The sequence below is a fragment of the Podarcis bocagei genome, assembly GCF_964188305.1.
Source record: "Podarcis bocagei genome assembly, chromosome: 8".
Classification (NCBI taxonomy): Eukaryota; Metazoa; Chordata; class Lepidosauria; order Squamata; family Lacertidae; genus Podarcis; species Podarcis bocagei.
The window spans coordinates 47,544,641-47,557,162 of NC_138133.1; the positions used below are offsets into that span (position 1 = coordinate 47,544,641).

General features: G+C 42.8%; 1 protein-coding gene across 8 annotated transcripts in view; it reads right to left on the reverse strand.

The window, feature by feature from the left end:
• The window catches only part of ZNF521 (zinc finger protein 521), a 300,478-nt gene that overhangs the window by 265,829 nt on the left and 22,127 nt on the right, over window positions 1-12,522 (reverse strand). For 5 of the 8 annotated variants that reach the window (XM_081206773.1, XM_081206778.1, XM_081206775.1 and 2 more), the window contains one exon: window positions 8,208-8,264. The exons of 2 other annotated variants lie outside the window; for them this stretch is intronic. In XM_081206773.1, the coding sequence (XP_081062899.1) occupies window positions 8,208-8,264 (57 nt within the window). The remainder of the gene's footprint in view (window positions 1-8,207; window positions 8,265-12,522) is intronic. One more of the 8 variants, XM_081206774.1, reaches the window with a different exon arrangement.

A 12,522-nucleotide genomic window follows, 5' to 3' on the forward strand; every position in this document is an offset into this window, starting at 1 on the left:
CTATGGCAGACCAACACGGCTACCTATCTACTACTAGTGCAAAAGGGACAAGCAAGTTTAAGACTTTAAAAAGATCATAATTTAAGAGAGCTTCTTGTGAACTTTCAGAAAATTACCCATGCCAAAAAGGCTTGAAAACATAGTACTGAAAAGCTAAGAGCTCTATCCAGTTCACCAGGTATTAAAAATATCTTTCCCCCCCCCCCTTCAGATACTAGGAGCTGTATCTACCTTGCTCCAAAGTAGAAAGCCATGATCAAGGCTGCATACAGATAGTCCCCTGGGCCTATAAGAAATCTGATAAATTTCCTCCTGCCCACTAGAAAACAAACTGGAGCAAAAAGAGACCTGAGAGAGGAGCTTGAGAAGAGGGGAGTGGAGGTGCAGAACCTAAAACTGACTCAGGTGGAAGCTGCATCCATTCCAACTCAACATTTGTTCAGATGCAGCAGCAGTTTCTCCTACAGAAGTTAGCATAGCAATAAACCTCAGTTCAGTCTGATGGCAGGACTGGAGACATCAAGAAAGCTTCCCCTCTAGAGACCATCATTTTCCCACTAAGCTGAATGGGGAAAGAGAAAGGGTTTGCCACCACAGGAAGGCAGGAACACATCAACATCTTCTCCCTAGCGCCTGGAAAGTTGTGAAAGAGTGCTCTCCTCAACAGTTTGCCTGATAAGAGAGCACCCTCTTTGGATGCAAGAAGTAACTGATTGATCAAGCTCCATTAAGTACTATGGAAGAGAAGAGACCCCCCCCCCCAATTGCAGATGGCCCTCTTCATTCTTAAAACTCAATAAAGCATACCTGGAATTATGTAAAGGGTGGGAAAATCTGTATGAGGGACCAAGAAACTCAAATGGCAAAATGATTGTACATGTGTAAACACTGTGTCCGAATATTGGTATATTTTTAGTCCGCATGTGTGAATGAGGCGTAGAAGTTGTGTGTTTTGTATGAAGACATGTTTCAAGTTCTAGGTTGTGTATGTGAATGGCATGTAAAAGTATGATCCTTTGTGTTTTTTGGTATGGTGGTACGTATATTTGGCAAGCATTATGTTTACATGAATATGTTGTCTACTAACAAGCAGCTTATACATGTTAAATGCATATGGAAAGCTCCCTTTAAAATCCCTTTGGAAAGTGTTTGTGGTAATTAAGGCTGCCATAGTCCATGGGAAAGCAACTCAGTTACTAAAGGTGCTCACATTCCACCAGTAGTAAGGCACAATCCACCGTGCGCCATTATCTAGTCAAATATTGACTACATATACACACTTTAGGAAACTGTGATTGACAGTGAGTCCCCATGGTATAATACATGCAGTATACACATAATTAAAATGTGAGTATGACTCTCATAAGAAGCAGTCCTGGTATAGAAGTAGTATACTGGCATGTACCAGCTAATTTCCATATTGTTTAATTTGGATCTTACATTGCCCCAGAACAACACATGCTGATTGAAGAGAAAAGCCCCTTTAAACTCCCTTTAACACACTGCTTGGATCCCAAACTTACTTGTAAGTACATTCCCAACCTTTACATCTACCTTAGCCTAGCAGTTAAAAATACCGCTAGGTTATAAGCAGCTGAGGAAAAGAAATAATTGTCTTAACTGTTGCAAACTGACCCCGACATCATTAAACACTTGTTGGAAGGCAGCATGTGCACAATGCATACTATTAGATGTTCAGCTCAAGCTCCCAGTTTCATCTCATAAAACTGACAGCACTCGGGGAAATGCAGGCACTGGGTCTGAATTTTAACACGACTATTTAAATGCTGCACATAAAGTTTACAGACCTGTTTGTTTTAAAATAAGGGTAGAGTCTGACTCTGCTTTAAGTAGCATGCTAGAGGGGAGAAAGAGATGCAACAACCACAGCGCTTATTATTCATGAATGCTGGCCCTTAACAAGAATCCAATAGAGTAACAGACAGGCGCGTGCACAGAGCTTAAGATACAAAACGTGAAAAACTGCTTATGACAATGCGTTTTACAAAAATAGAACCGACTATTAATGTTAGGAATTATTTTTTCAAATTACATAATGGGAGTCGCCGTGAGGGAGAGGGAAGACTTGCTTCCATTTATGCATTCACAGATACAAACCTACTGGGACGGGAGTCAGGCAACTTAGTCCCTTCTGCTGCAACTTCAGAATGCATGCTCTAGCAAAATGCTACGGTAGTTTTTAGGTCAACTCTTAAGGGGGGAAACCTGCGAGACCTGGGTTCGGTCACAGCCTCTGTGTAATGAGTTGTGGCAGCCTCTGCCTCTCTTGATGCATATATTTCTACCACTGTCTCTCACTCTCCCCACCCCCCCACCCCGGTAAAGACCTCTCCATTTTAAAATAAAGCCACAGATACTTGGAAGCTGCTGAATGGTTTTAGAGATGGCAGGAAGAACCATCGTCTACACTGCATATGGCAACACAAAATTATTACGGCTAGGTTTTGATGAAGCATTGGCTCAGTGGCAACCCTAACTATTGGTTGGCTCCACCAATATATTCCAAGCCTTTCACACTAGTTAATGACTTTCCATAGTTGTATCTTCTGGGAACACTGCTCATTCAACATCTCACTCTGGACGTACAGAAAATAGCCACATGCTTCCATTCCCACCACCCAGTAACCATACAGACTAGAAACTACAGTTTTCAAAAATAAAAGAGTTCCACAAAGCATGTTCTCATTAAAGGAGAGCACGTGTTGCGGATGGGGCCGAGCAAAGCACCCCATGGTTGCCAGGCAGGATAGATTGAAGGGGCTTGGATTGGATTGGCGGTCGGTGTTACTGGGGTAAATTTGATGTTGCCAATTTGGGGGTGGGAACAGAGGTTATTTAAACAAGGTCCACAGCAAGCTGCTTTCTCTTTCGCTGTGGGCCCTCCCTTGATTGGGCTTGTGCTTTGACCTGGCTATGCCTGTCATGGGGTCGTCTGCATTGGTGCGGGGGCCTGGTAGGAATTTTTCCATTTGGCTGATTAGTGTGTGCCATTTGGTTTTTGCCTACTGCGTAGCAAATCGTCACAACTTGTAAGGTTGGCGGTTAGGCATTGGTTAAATTGGTTGGTGGAGGGGTATGGATTGGCTGTGCCTGCCCCTCCAATGCTGCTGCTGCACGGGAATTCCGTTAAAGGAATTCAGGGGCTTACCATCCTCTCGTCCAAACCCCTGGAATCCGGTGCGGGCCGCGTAAGCTCCTGGGAGCATGCGGGGAGAAGCTGAGGGTCTGTGTCACAGCTCCAGTTATCCCTGATCTTGTTCCTCCACACTGGCTTTCGCTGGAATTCGGGAGTCAGTGCTGTCCCCCAAGGCGGGGGGGGGGGGGACAGATAGTCATAACCAATGCCTAAGCAGCCACTCACAATGTGTATGTTTAATAAAGTTGTGGCCAAAATTATGCCAAAAACCTAAAACAAAAATTATGTGTGATATGTGAGTTATTGGGGTAGGGGTGTTTTGGGGACCTCAGCATGCAATGCAAATTGTCTGCAAAATACCCAATATCTAAATCCATGGTTGCACACTCATCTGATGGGCAGCAAACGAGAGAAAAAGCATAAACCGCAACCCCTGATTTTCTCTCGGTCCCATCAGTATGATGGACTGGTGTATAGCCATCACCAGCCTGAGGTTTTATAGCATCTCACATGTGGTATAAGTTCAAGCTTATACTGGTAGCTGCCACCTAATGTTATCAACATTTATTTTACACAGAGCTTGCCTTACCACACTTTCTCTACATGCCATCAAATATCCACGTGACTCCAAATCAGCAGTCCTACCAAATGAATTTTTTCTTTGATAACTGCAGAACTTGACATGAATTCTCTAGCTCACAGATAGATGCACTGCAGATATCTGTGATATTAGAAACTTTTTCTCCTATCAAACATATGATTGACATGGGAAAATAAATGCACTGGGCCCACCTTTTCCAACAAGGGAAGGGGTGGGAAAGTTTTACAAGTACACAATCTCTGGAATGCTGGTTCTTGCTGGAGTCTGGATACAGAGGAAAAATTGGACTGCCAGGTTTCAGATATTACTTAGACACACACACGTCACCATCTCCTTGTGTACATGGGATGTATCAAACTAAGTTTCACTGAGAGTAAAGATAAAGATAAAGGGACCCCTGACCATTAGGTCCAGTTGTGGCCGACTCTGGGGTTGTGGCGTTCATCTTGTTTTATTGGCCAAAGGAGCTGGCGTACAGCTTCCTGGTCATGTGGCCAGCATGACTAAGTCACTTCTGGCGAACCAGAGCATCATACGGAAATGCCGTTTACCTTCCCACTGGAGCGGTACCTATTTATCTACTTGCACTTTGACGTGCTTTCGAACTGCTAGGTTGGCAGGAGCTGGGACCAAGCAATGGGAGCTCACCCCGTTGCAGAGATTTGAACCGCCGACCTTCTGATTGGCAAGTCCTAGGCTCTGTGGTTTAACCCACAATGCCACCCGCGTCCCTGAGAGTAGACACAATGAAATTAATGGACTTAAGTTAGTCATGTTCATTCATTTAAATGGGTCAACTCTAAACAGGATTAGCACTGGATACAACTCATGGTATGGGTGGACAATCCGCTCATAGAAGCCTACAGCTGTGTGTGGATTGTCCATCACTGAATTGTATCTCCAGTATGAACTGTTGGAAGTTCAGGGTCTCAAACCACAATACACTAGTAAAGCTCAATTTGTCAGCAAGTCTGTATATCACTGTCCCATCTGCAAGATCCCTTTATAAGATTACCTAATGCAAAAGGGGGAAAAGATTTGGCTCTGGAAGGAATTCTAACCATTAATATAGTACATAAATGAACTGCTGTTTTCTGTTCCTGATTATGTTAAATGTTGTTTATAAATGGTATTTTCCTCATTACTTTCGTGTCCTGGCAGGTGGCTTTCTCCTTCTCTTCCTTCTCCTCATAAGGGATGTTATTGCTGTAACTTGGTCTAATAAAACTACAACTTTGGAGGAAAATGAAAAACTGAAAAGGCTTACAAGAGTTAGCAGCAATAAACCCATGGACTTCAATTAATTTCCAGTAAGAGATTGGTTTAAGGCCAACAAGCAGAAATTCTATTCTGTCCATGTAAAAATTAGGTTTCACCACATTTACTTTTTATAACCTATATAAAAGTCAAGTTTTTAAAAAGTAATGAATATCTAAAAGCCATCTCAGCAGACTGGCAAAGACAATCTGTATGCCTGAAACTCATCTTGAATATTTCTCTCCACGCAACAAGGATCCATAGCTGATCAAGAGCCTAAAATGTCAAACTACGAGGAAGAAAGCCCAGTTTCCAGTCCATTTGACTGCGTTTTAATGGACCTCCTTCCAAGCCACTTCTGCATGGAAAAGTGCTGGCAAAAGAAAGGAAAACTAAGAGATCATGTGGTTATAATTATGACCAGGAAAGGAATATTTCTGCAGTTCAGCGGTGAAGTAAAACTCTGTCGCTGTCTGCTCCCAATAGTGTCCATCGCAAAACAACTGCCTCATTAAATCTCTGCAGTAAGATTAATATGCCGTAGCTGCACTACATTTATAACTTGGTACTCCATAAAAAGCACATTTAATGGAAGGAGCCAGAGCTTTGATACAAAGATTTACTAGAAAAACTCCTAGCAGCATGTATGGGGCTTCTTACGCTGCTTTTGTGTGAAACAGCTGAGTATTTTCTGTATCTGCTTGAAGGCTGAAAGTGTTGCAGCATACAAGGCACCCAAAAGCCGTAATAACAAACAAATCAATAATCAATAAAGACATTGGTAAATGCTTTTCAAAACTCCACGCACCTCACATGGTGTGAGCCCATGGGTGCTTTATTAAACAACATTCCAACATGAGTAACATTTTAGAAAAAGGCTATGGCTTATGTTGTGCATAATCGGAAAAATCTCTAGAAATGAAGCTATTCAACTAACCTCAAATGAATCTCCCCATTTCAGGAGCAACCTTCCCCCCGTTTTCTGCAGGGTATTCTCACACCCTGCCATGGTTTGCTTTAACCACGCTATAGTTTTTATCAGTTTTTAGCGTGTTTTTAATATTCTGTTGGGAGCAGCACTAGAGTGGCTGGGGAAACCCAGCCAGATGGCTGGGGTATACAGTAAATAATAAATTATTATTATCAGTGCTAACCATGGTTTCTTTACTGGTTTAAAATATCGCAGTACTGCTGTTCAATTAGAAGTGTCCTTAACTTTTTCCAATAGGTTATAAAATTGACCAAATGCTTCTGTACCCACAGTTTGAAACTCACTTTGAACACTGACTATGAGAGCAACTCTGGTTCGTGCCGATGTAGATATAATACTATCATAACTATCTCCTAACTGTGTCAATTAATTCATTAATTCAAAAGATTCAGAACAGTGTGCCTGCCCAAGATGTCCCATTGCTGCTGATGCTTCAAATAGTTACAATTGTTTTCTTCCACTTTATAAAATAGTAAAGGTGTATAATAATCAAAAGCAGAGGGTTTTTTGGTCAGGGAAAAACACAACATCTGAGATCTTCAGAGGGGTGGAGATCTCAGTGGTGATCTGTATGGAGGGGGTGGTGATCTGTATGGAGTATTTTGAAATGCACTGAAATACCTGGCTGAGCTTTGCTTTTCCAGAAATAAATCCTTAAGTTGCCCTGCAGATGAGCCAGTGTAATGTCACAAGTTAGGCTATTATGCAAACATGTCAATCAGCTACATATCCGTGCGATCATCCAAGATTTAATGGCAAATGCCATTAAAAACTGACAAAGCAAGAGAACATTTTGGGAAAACGTGTTCATTTCCTCACAACATATTTTCCAAACGCAGCCCACTAAAACATTAACAGGATTTCATTTCTCCAAAGTAGTTAGAGACATTTCCAGAAAAAAGTAGAAGAAAATTCCATATATGGTTCCATATTTTGTCACAAGCAGTCTTTTTATGAGGGTGTCAAAGAAGGAAAATGTAGTATATACAAGAGTCCAAAGAGTTAGACAGCACAAATACCAACAAAGAGATGAATCCACTTTACTAGAGATGAAAAATGTACTAATAATCAGTTTACCGCATATAATAAGCTTACATTACTATTAATCACCTTACAAAAGAATCCTTCAAACTAAAAGCTATACATTAGCTGCAATGGGGGGGGGGGGGCTTTTTAAGTCTAAGTAAAACACGATCAATGAAAGCAGAATTTCCCCTTAGGATTTTCTTGAGACCCTCATCTAAAGATCCATAAGCAAGTATCAATAGAGCATAGAGCATGATCATTTCGTTGAGCAAAAGCTATTTAATTATTACTTCGCAGAATATGTAGTCAAATATACCAAAAGACTGAATCATTCCTTAAACTGTAAAAACCAAGTTTTTTTTTCAAACCAGAAGCAAAAAAATAAAATAAAAAGGGAACCACTGTAACCAACAACATGCTATTAACCCCGTTATAGCTGTTCATTATAATGAACAGGTCAGATTTCCAACCTAAAATCTTGCTGGTTGAACTAAGGATTTAGCTACAAAACTCCCAGTGACTTAAATGTAGGGATCAGTGGCTGCTAAGAAATTCAGCGGATTAAGATTTTAACTATACACTCGTTTATGAAAGCAACTAGCCTGTAGAGATACTGGCCACAATCCAGAAGTGTGCATGCGCCAGATCGGCATGCACAAGCTAATTCCCATTTCAGTCCCTTCCTTCTGCCAAACTCCCACACCGTTTTCAAACTTCCGGAAGTTTTTTTTAAAGTGGCTTGACAGATCTGCTGTGTGGGTGGGGAAGACATTGTGAGGGGAAGCAGGGCTACTGGAATATAAATGGGCCGAAAAAATGGATTTGAGCTGAGGTCTGGTTCACAGCCTAACTGTCGTTTCATATGAAAAGTTTCTTTCAAAGAGCTGTGATTAGCTGGGAGCTAGTGTGGATTCCTGCTTATAAATAAGGCATCGTGGATATTAAAGGGTCCGTATTTCCGGAAGACGGTCATTCATCCATCAAACTGAAGCCCTCTTGGTTGAGGGAAAGAATCTTGGGAAGCTAGGAGGCCTTTGGGGAACAGAGAGAAATGGAAAGACGGGCTTTTTCTTCCTTCCAAATACTTGAGCTGGAGTTCAATCAGGTAAGGGTGGACTAAATATCTCTCACACTGTTCCAAGACAAGCAATATAAATGTAGGAATTCAGCATTACCTGTCTGCACAGCTGACTGTCCCACACCTCCCTGGTCCTCCGATTCATTTTCTTCTACTGTCAAGGAAAGGTAAAAAACAAACAAACAAAACGAAAAATGATCCATTAGGTAAGTGCCTTATTTGTATTCCAAACACATATCGCTACCTTCCATTCTTAAGGCCATCAATGTTCCCACTCCATGACAAAGAGAAATTCTGCCTAACAAAATATCTATTTGAAAAGGAGCCAGGCTTTAAACTGAATCTCAATGCATCTATTTGTCCATTGGATAAGTGGCTTTATGGGACAACTAAAAAAATGTTGTGCATCAGAAGCCAAATAAATCCTTGCAGAAGGGAATCCGTCTTTGACTGTGTTCTTACTTGAAAGCTCCATCAACCGTAGTGGCCCCTGTAAGCATAAGGGCAAGAGCATTCTTTAACCATCAATCTGGAATTTCTCTACCACTTAAAAAATATCAAAAATAAAATAAAATCTATCAGAATCCTAAGATCTAGGACTTTGAATACGAAAGTTATCTATCGAGTGTATGCATCACAACTGGGGAGTTGTCGCTACAGCTAGCCTTGCCATTTTGACTGGGCTATGGTCAGTTGCACTGTAGCTATTCCCGTAATTTGCATTTGGCTGTAGCAACAGTGTCAGGCACTAGAGCAATTTGTAAGGGATGTGACGCAAGATAAAGGAGAATTGCCACTCTTCCCCCCCCCTTTTTTTCTTTTAGAAAGACTCTTCCATCAAGCTCCAGCTCTAAATGGACAGGAGGAAGAAAACAGTGCTCTTCTCCCATTCCAAAGAGGTGACGATTTAAGGTTTAAGGAGTGGGGACTTAAAAGTTTATCAAGCTTCTACTGAGGAGCAGTCTTAAAGTCTTGGCAAAAAATATAAACGCTTAGATATTTAAGTCTCACAGGCTGAATGTGATACTAGTAGGAATTTAATAAGACAAGGATTCCATAGAGGCATTATACATTAAGCGGTATTATTCCCTGGTACAACTTTTATGCTGCACTGTGATTTTAGCTACTCTATGGAAACAACCATTAAAAGAGAAATTGGGGGTGGAGTGGGATCTAATGGTAAGAGGATGGTGTTGAGCAGAGTGGGGAAACTCACACCTGAGATGTCCCTCCATACCTCTCTTTCTAGCCCTTGGGAATCTTTTCCCAGGCCATGTCCCACTCCAGCCCCTGCTCCATACATTCATTCTTTATGTACTGCCTCACTGGAATATAAGCTTGAACTGCGAGAATACCTCCTGCTTGCATGGATGCTGTGTGTGTGTGTGTGTGTGTGTGTACAGTAATGGACAGTGCAGTGATGCTTACCTGACCTCTTGACAGCTGAGTCTTTGCAGCTTACCAGGTGAAAGAGTCAGGGGGCGGGGCGGCAAGTTGGTTGGCATTGTGCAAATGCGCCTGCAGGAGCCCTGCTGCTTTGGCACAGTGCTGAGCTCCCCACCACTTCGCCCCTCCCACTCTCTGCCCTGGTAAGCGGCAATGACTCAGTTTTCAGTGGGTCTGGTGAGCAGCCGTGTCTAACCACTGTGCACAACTGTGTCAACCACTAACTTTAGCATGGCTGGAGGTGGCCTTCAATATAAAAGGTAAGAGTAACATCCATTATTCTGTCCACTTTTGCCTCTGGTCCAGCACTGGCAGGCAGCCACAGAAGGTTCTCCACGAGGGAACACAGCCCTTGTGCTGGAAAAGGTTCCCCAGCCAAGATGTAGAGCATTGTAAAATATAATTAAGAAGATTTAGCCAGGGAGTTCCTGTCCTTGCCATTCTAACTCCCAGGATCCCACTTCAACCTGGGGCAGAGAAATCCCATTTATTTCAGTCCCACTGCACAAGCATGCATGTGCACATGCACAAATACACACACTTTTGGCCTGGGTAGCTTCTGTTCAAATATTTTGGGGTTGTCGCTGCCTGCCACAGCCATAGGATTGCCATGCTGGGGGAAAGACAGCTGCAAGCTCTCTGAACCCATCCCAATCCACCACATCCATTCTCATCCACCTCATTATTTTGAAAAATGTTAAAAGGAGCATCACAAACAGCAGAAGTTGAAAGTGCCATGAGAAAAAAAGATGGAAAAGAACGCAGACTGTTTGGGGGTGAGGTCTCCCCATAGCAAGTGAATAGTGCAGGCACAGTCAATCTCTGTGTTAGCCATTTCCTGTTACCCTTTCTGAAAGGGCTGGGCAGTCTAGCAAGTCATTCAAACCTTCCCAAATCTCTTTGCCCATCCAAGAGATCTGGAGGAAGTGCAGAAAAGGCGGGTGAAGGGTTCCACTATGGTGGATTAAACTGTCTAGACTCCATCATAGCAAGATCAAGAGAAATGGAGCAGCCTGTGACATTCAGAACCTAGTGGGGCTCTCTTCAGCTTAGGGGTCCCTTCCCAGAGATGCAGGTGAGGGAAACCTCCCCCTGAGACTAGGTTGCTTCAAACTGGGATGACGCACAGAAGCCTTCCTTGCCCTGGGAGTTCCTCTCTTCACGCTGCACAAAATTAGACTCAAGCGGTGGGAAGCTCTAATAAGAGCATTCAAAAAATAAATGCTGTGAGTTTGTCAAGAACAGTGGTGACATTTTTGGCATGCTTGGAGCAGTCCCACTTAGAAGAGAATTTAGCCCATTTTATTCCAACAGAGTAAATATTCTGAAGTTCAGCAGGATCCAAAATTCACTTTGCTTCTACTTCTCTCCCACTGGTGGCTCCTGGGCACAACTAATTACTTATTTTAACTCTTTCTTGATCGGTACTGTGATGATGAAACAGGGACAACAGTTGTTGCTGTTGTGCAAAATGTTTTGTAGTAGCTACTGAGCCAAATGTGTGGAAGCTGTTGGGTTTTTGGCCAGTAGGCACTGTGAGGCTCAACTCAGGCATACTGACAGACCATGGTTTACAGTTATGAGAGGGAGGAGCTATGAGCCCAGTGCTTCTGCACATTTGCCTCCCCATCACTTCTTTGAGCACAAGGGGAAGGGAATTTAAAGTTTTCAGTCATCACAATTTGTAACAAGGCAGTTTCCTATTTCACCCAAGTATGGTTTTGAATGGAATGAAAAACTATGGACTGTTACAAACTATGGCTGAAAGCTTCAAATTTGTCTACCTGAGGGGCAGGCAATGTACCGTATTTTTCGCTCTATAAGACACACTTTTTTCCTCCTAAAAAGTGTGGGGGAATGTGTGTGCGTCTTATGGAGAGAATGCAGGCGGGAGGCTCCGCTCAGCGCTCCCTTTAAAGAGCCGCGTGGAAGGGTGGCCCTTCTCCCTCCTCGGGGAAAAGCCCCCAAGAGCTCTGCGCTCTCTCTAAAGGGAGTGTGGCTCTTGGGGCAGCCTTCCTCCTGCTGCCCTCAAGAGGCTTCGAGAGGCTATCCCATAAGGGATCGCTTGCTGTCCTGGCTTCTGCCTTAGCCACGCGCTGCCTCTTCCAGGCAAGGGGAGCCTTCATCCCCCTGCCCGGGAGAGGCTGCGCGCAGCTATCCCATAAGCCAGGACAGCAAGAGGCTATCCCAGAAGCCAGATCCCTCTTGCTGTTCTGGCTTCTGGGATTCAGAATATTTTTTCCCTTCTTTTCCTCCTCCAAAACCTAGGTGCGTCTTGTGGTCTGCGTCTTATAGAGCGAAAAATACGGTAGTTCCATGTATTGCTGGGCATCATTCTTGGCCACTGGCCATGCTGGCCAAAGCTGTAGTCTGGCTGCATCTGGAGGGTCCAATGTTGGCTTACCACTGGCCTAAGTTAAGGCATGAATGAGGGCAAAGAGAAGCAGGAGAATATGAGGCTCACACTTGGTCGTTCTGTTAAAGGCATGATTTGTTATCTCCAAATCAGACCTAAGCGTTAGTATAATACTAGTGAGACAGCATTTCTCAGGGTGTCATTCTCCTTTTTGCCAAAGGTTCTGTTCTTTATGTTTTCTAAAATAAATGAACAAAGCAAATTTTTGTTTACATTCTACAAGGAATTGTAGAATCAAACTATACTGCACACTGTACAGCAGAGTAACATAAGTTAGTTGAATCCCACTCATAATGTCAAAGACTTGAGCGATATTATCTCTAATTCAGGTAAATATGTTAAAAATACTTCAATGCTGTTCTGATTTCTATTTTTTGCAACAAATATAAGGTTCAAAATATAAGGTGATGGGAAATCTCACATATTAAGTAGATGCAAAGTTTGGCCAAGATGTCTGTTCAGGCATTATCCTACGTGATCATTTTGAAAAAGCCCCCCAAAAGATAATGCCACAATGTTTGATATAAAATCTCTTCAAAAGGCCCAAACT